The 6,579-nt window shown below is 38.3% G+C and overlaps 1 protein-coding gene across 1 annotated transcript in view; it reads left to right on the forward strand.

The window, feature by feature from the left end:
* The window catches only part of cacna1db (calcium channel, voltage-dependent, L type, alpha 1D subunit, b), a 62,645-nt gene extending 57,583 nt beyond the window's left edge, over window positions 1–5,062 (forward strand). The window contains 5 exon segments of the mRNA XM_051117794.1: window positions 1,712–1,855; window positions 1,938–2,080; window positions 2,723–2,817; window positions 3,047–3,328; window positions 3,982–5,062. Coding sequence (XP_050973751.1) covers window positions 1,712–1,855; window positions 1,938–2,080; window positions 2,723–2,817; window positions 3,047–3,328; window positions 3,982–4,257 — 940 coding nt within the window. The 3' untranslated portion in view covers window positions 4,258–5,062.
* Window positions 5,063–6,579: the final 1,517 nt, after the last annotated feature.

The following is a 6,579-nucleotide window of genomic DNA, read 5'->3' on the forward strand; positions in this document are numbered from 1 at the left end:
TTATGGCCTTGTCTGAACTTTCTGAGAGGGTCAGTTAGATGCTGATTTACTATTTGCTGGAGAAATATAGAGAAGATTTGTGTGTGTATGTGTGTGTAAGTGCATTGGTTTAAGAGTGTGTGGTTGTTAAGTGTTTGTGGAAGAGTCTAGTCAAGTCAAATTTATTTATACAGCGCTTTTACCTTAATACAGATTGTGTCAAAGCAGCTTTACTGTATTAAACAGGAAAACAGTGTGTCAATAATGCAAAAGGACAATAGTGAACACTTAATTTAAGGTCAGTTCATCATTGATTCAGTGATGTCATCATCTAGGTCAGTTCAGTTTAAATAGTATCTGTGCAATCAAGTCGACAATATCACTAGAAATTAAGTGTCCCCAACTAAGCAAGCCAGAGGTGACAGCATCAAGAAGCATTGTTTGGCCACTCAAACTGTCATCCTGCCTGTGTGTCACCTCATATTTCGAGCCCAGTGAAATAAAAAACCAAGAATACCAAGAATGATCCAAGAATATTCTTTTAAGGCGAGACACTGCAGGCAAAAACACTGTTTTTTCGGGCATCTGTCAAATTTGAGATTTTGGGCTTTTTGTTTTTTTATAAAGTGTTTTTTCGGACTAGTGGAAAGAAAACAACAAACAGACACTGTTAAGTGTTTCTTTTATAGCTTTATAGGGATTTGTTCATATATAATTTGCTTGATTATATACAACATTTTATTCTTCAAATAATTGTGAAAATATAGTATTTCCTGTGTGATAAAAATGAGATATCCAAAAATTCCTCTGTGAAAACTTTTGACTCTAATATGTCAAAAAAATTAAACAAGAATTTTGAAACTGACTTCATCCAGTGTTTAGATTTTTGTACTAGAAAGGGAAGCAAATTAGCACATATTCCATTAAATAATGCCTTATTTGCTTATTTAAACCTGACATTTTAGAAAACTTGTAATACAACAAATGTTTGCAATTATCAATGTAATCAATCAACTGGGTAAGCAAGGTGAAAACTATTAGTTAATGTTTTTTACCGTATTCACCTGCAGTGTCTCGCGTTGAAACAGCAGCTGTTGTTTAACTTCAAATGCAAGCAATGCTACAGCCTGACTCCATTGCTGCCTTTGACTACCGGCCAGTGTACTCACTCTGACCTCTGAGTTTGCAGTCATAAATCATCCAACAGGTCACTTCATTGAAGAACCTGATGTGCTGCTTTTCTCTTTTCCTCAATAATTAGATGCAATTCCTGATAACATGCAGTTTGGTTCCTGTTCTGTTTACAGACCAGGCAGGTGTTAAAAGGCTAGCAAAGGTTTGAATGCTGTGTCTGCTGAGTAAAAGCAGTTGAAATGATGGTCAAGCTCTCTGTCTTGATGTTTAAAATAAGGATCACCTCAATAACTGCACAGGCACAAAGATTTGTGCCTCATTCAAAGCGTTCTCATACTGTGGAACATTGTCACTGTTTATGCCATTTTGAAGTGTTTGTTTTTAAACAAAAAAATCACTCAATTTGCATGTACTTGTTCATCAGAATTACATCTCTAAAATCAGTTAGCATCAAGCTCCACTCTCTTATGGGATTAAATTAAGTCGATAAAGTGGACAGTCAACAGTCAACAACATTGACACTAAATATTGCGGTGTATTACGGTGATATTGGCTGGTGATTTGTGTACTAATGATTTGATTTTCCTGTGGCTTGCAGGCCGAGCGCCAGTGCTATCGGATATCCGATCATCCACGTAGAAACCTCCACTTTAGCTGACATCAGTGACGATGACAGGAACTCTGGGGAGTATTACAGCGGAGACGAGTTTAATGAGGATGATGTCATGCTGACTACAGACAGGTATTGCTAGAAAATGGTTTTCAGGAAGTGTATATCAGCAGTAGCTGTTATCTTTATTTTTTCTCTTGGTTTCTCTTGAAAGGTCATACTTTGAGGACACTGTTAGTGATGGTGCTCCGTCTGGACAGCAGGATGCGTGTGAATGCGTCTGTGATGATGGTGAACAGCTCATATCCCAGCAGTCCCAGAGGTCATCAAAACGACTCCTGCTATCTACAGCTCAATGTGAGATATTAGAAAATAATCAGACACTTTTAACAGTATCAAACTTCTTTTAACTGAGCTAGCATTAGGAAAAAACATCGGACTGAATAGTTCCTAAAAAAAGCTCTGATGATCAGTGGATACATGGTTATATTGATCTTTTATGGTATGGATCCTTCACTCCCATAAAGCAGTATATATATATATATATATATATATATATATATATATGTATGCACTTAAAGTTGTTTTTATTACATTTGCCTAACATAGAGAGGAAATAGTGCAGCACTGGCTCAACAATAAAGATGAACTGGGCTTTTAAGAATATTAAAACGGAATACTGATATTTAGGAGTAAATTTTGACTGTTTTCCACTGAAAGTGAAATGGTCACCTTTTGAAAATACTTTAAGTACTTAAGTACCCCCTCCCCCAGAAATTCTGTCAAATATTGTGGCACTGTTATTTAGAATTATTTTAGGATTATTTTGGAATTATTGTAGAATTACTTTATTTATTTATTTAAAATTCCAATCAGAAAATTTTGTTTGTGCAGGTTCAGCCTTAAGGGCAAAGACTTTGCTACAGTTGTTAGATTGTTGTACATTCCTCCATTTAAATTAATACACACATACTGATGTATGTGCATTCTTCCATACAGCTTCTCACAAGTCCGCTTTCCATTTCGAGTGTCTGCGCAAACAGAACAGCCAGGATGAAATTCCCCTGCATCCAGTGGGCTTATCGCAGCATCAGGTGATAATTGCAGAATATCTCCAATGGCACAAGATTTGTGGAGGCCCCCCTACCTCTCTAAGGATGGCCCTGTAGATCAGTGTCACCAACATAATAGATTATGAACAATGGTAGTAGTGAGACATTATCTGTGGCATGTACATAAAAAATGTTGAAATTGGAACATTGCTCTAAAGCACAGGTTACCCAGCGTCTCACGGTAGCATCATATTTTCTTACGGTTGTGCAGGTGAAGACGGCGACTGGACAAGAATCAAGTAGAACGCGACTCTCTCCGACTCGCTCCATCCGCTCCTGGGTCACGCCTCCGGCCACGCCTCCACCCTACACCCCTCTGATTCAGACCACGCCCAGCGCTAGGAGCACTCCAGGATTGGTTCACAGGGGCTTCTGGAATTCCCAGCAGGCTTCTGATTGGTCAACACGTTCACCCTCGCTCCTGAAGGTTCCACCCCGACTGTGCGGCCATCACCTGCAGCAGCGGAGCAGCGCTCACAGCCTGGTGGAAGCGGTGAGTGATGCCATTTGACACTGAATGTCAAGTCAAGTCACCTTTATAGCAATTTGTACAGATTGTGTCAAATCAGCTTCACAGGGATAAACAGGGACACAACAGAATCAATTATGGAAACTGAGCTACAGAGACAGTTCAGATACTGCTGTAAAGCAGCTCTAGGAGACAAGAGTGTCATTATTTAACTCAAGTTAGTTTAGTGTTATATAAACAGTATTCGATTCTAAAACAGTATGACATTCATCAATTTATAACGGTCCTGGTTTGGTCCTGTTTGACCTAAATAATCTGTTTAACAAATAGCTCAGTACATCTATGCATGGAAACCATGTGGCATGAAAGTTGATTAAGATTTTATGTAAAATGTCCAGTATTGTATTTTCTAATGTAGTACTGTAAAACCTGTTTTTAACTAGGCTTTACCTTTTACAGTTGACATTTTAAATCTAACTGACTCACAGTTTAGCTGAAATGAGGCTTCTTATTGAAAAAAAAAAATATTGAGCTATGTATGAAATATAATGTCACAAGTACTCTAAACAGATCTCTTTTACACTATATCACACAGTGCTAGACTGGACTGCAAGTAAAACTTGCGTCTGTTGTTAAATATAGACAGTACCGCACTGACATAATGCTTTTTGTTGTAGGTGATGATATCTGGTGGATTGGCCAAATATGCAAAAGATCCAAAGTTTGTGACAGTGACAAAACATGAGATCGCAGATGCTTGTGACATGACGATTGATGAGATGGAAAGTGCTGCTAGCAATTTACTGAACGTCACGCTAGGCCACGGGTCGGAGTCAGACGAGGCAGGCCTGTGTCAGAACAATCTCCGTGACCACAGCGATGAGGAGACGGACACGAGCGATAAACGCGAGGAGGATCTCGCCGATGAAATGATCTACGTCTCAGTATTATAGTAAAGAACTCGAAATACCCCATTCAAACTAAACAACGTAGAAAAATGAATGAATGAGGTAATCGTGCCTTTAAATGGGAGTGTCATGGGGAGATCTGCTGGCTTTAAATTGTATTCAGACCTTTTGATTTAGTTAGCAATTCTTTTGATATCTTGGGAATTTCCAGCAAGATCAAAATGTAATGACATTACCGACCAACGTGTTTTCCTCTCAATCTATGCATGGACTGGACCTTTGAAGATCCCTAACCAACTTACCAACCAAAGTCCACTTGGTCAAAGGTACCAAACAGCATTTCCACTTTCACCATTTAAGTCAAAAATTTGATTCACATAAAGACAATTATAATGGTAAAAACTTCACAATGATACCTCCCAGTTGGGTAACTGAACTATATTTCATGATGGACTGAATGTCTCTTTTTGCATCTTTTTCCAACTTTTCCATATTCAAAGTGCATCAAGGTTGGTGAAATTTGGCCTCGCTGACTTCAAATCTGCTGCAACAAATCTTTGCGTGACACACACTAGAGTGCAGTTTAGATCTGATCGTTCTCACTTGGAATATAGTGCACAAATTAAACCGACTACGGAATTCTGAACTTCATTTGTGTTTCATGGGAGACAACTAGGCGAGTAAATCTTTTTTGGTTGAATGTATGACAACACATTAACATATAAATGGAAATGCGGATGATCCAGACACCTAGTTTCACATGCTGAAATAAAAATACAAGATGCCAATTTTGGTGGTGGAAGAAAAATACATGTATGATATGAAACATTTCACTACGATGGCTAAATAAGACTATTAAATGCACAAACTAAATGATCAAAAGGTCACAATGCAGGTCAATACAATTATAAAACCATTCATGCTGAAATAGTAATGCATCACAGTATCATCATTTTAAGTGGACGTCCTAGACTTAAGGCACTCAAACAGATCTTACCAAGGGCTTTACAGCAGCACTGTCCAGCTGTCTCTGCTTCTTTCATCCAGAGCAAATCTTACTCTTAGAGACGTCCCGAAACAGCAGTGTTTCTCAACCCTGGTCCTGGGTGCCCTCTAACACTGCACATTTTGCGTGTCTCCTTAATCAAACACACTTGATTCAACTCATTAGTTCATTAAAAGAAACTCCAGGGCCTGAGATAAGGGAGACATACAAAATGTGCAGTGTTGGAGGGCGCCCAGGACCAGGGTTGAGAAACACCGCTTTAGTAAAGCAGTTGCTAAACATATCAAAGCAGTATGAGTGCTTGAGTCTCAGAGGCCTACATGTGTCCATTGCTGTTAGTGTGAGCATATCTGCCTCAATACCGGTACAACTGCTTTGGTCCTCCAGTTCCTTCAGCTGGTCACACATCAACAGTGTGTTTTCTTATGTATTTTCAGTGTTCATCTATTTAATTGGTCCTGTCATTGATAATGAGGTCTGTGTGTCAAACCTGATGACGTTTGGGCTTCTGTAAAACATTGAATAATTCACCCAGAAATTAACATTCTGTTATCATTTTCTAATCCAGATGTTTGTTCCAAACCTGTATGACTTTACTTAATGGACAGAAGATGCCGTTACAAAGAATGGGCACCAAAGTTTTCATCATACAGTCCATATGATTTATGTGCTATATTCCTGTGGTTGATGACAGAATGTTGATTTTTGAGTTATTTAAGGCATAACGGGTAATCTAACACATGCTGTTTCTAAACCACTGTCTGTTTGTCTCTGTGATGTTAAACTGTTTGTTTGATGTAAACCACCAAGCTTTCCTTTCTAAATGGAACATTTAGCACTTAGACTAACTCTCAACTGCCTTTATCATTTTCAAGATACTAGACATGAAAGAGGATCTATTTTTAACAAAATGTCTTTTAACAAAAGGCTTTAAAGGAGAAGTCCACTTTCAAAACAAAGATTCAAATATAATGTACTCACCCCCTTGTCATCCAAGATGTTCATGTCTTTCTTTCTTCAGTCGTAAAGAAATTAGGTTTTTTGAGGAAAACATTTCAGCATTTTTCTCCATATAATGGACTGATATGGTACCCCGATTTTGAACTTCCAAAATGCAGTTTAAATGGGGCTTCAAACGATCCCAGCCGAGGAAGAAGGGTCTTATCTAGCGAAACGATTGGTTATGTTCATTAAAAAAAAAAATACAGTTTTGCTTTTTAATGTCAAACGATCATCTTGTCTTTCTCTCCCTGAACTCTGTATATTCTGGCTCAAGACAGTTAGGGTATGTAGAAAAACTTGTATTTTCTCCCTCAACTTCAAATATTAACTAGTATGTAGCACTGTGGTCCTGTGAGACA

Source organism: Labeo rohita, chromosome 8, assembly GCF_022985175.1.
Source record: "Labeo rohita strain BAU-BD-2019 chromosome 8, IGBB_LRoh.1.0, whole genome shotgun sequence".
Lineage (NCBI taxonomy): Eukaryota > Metazoa > Chordata > Actinopteri > Cypriniformes > Cyprinidae > Labeo > Labeo rohita.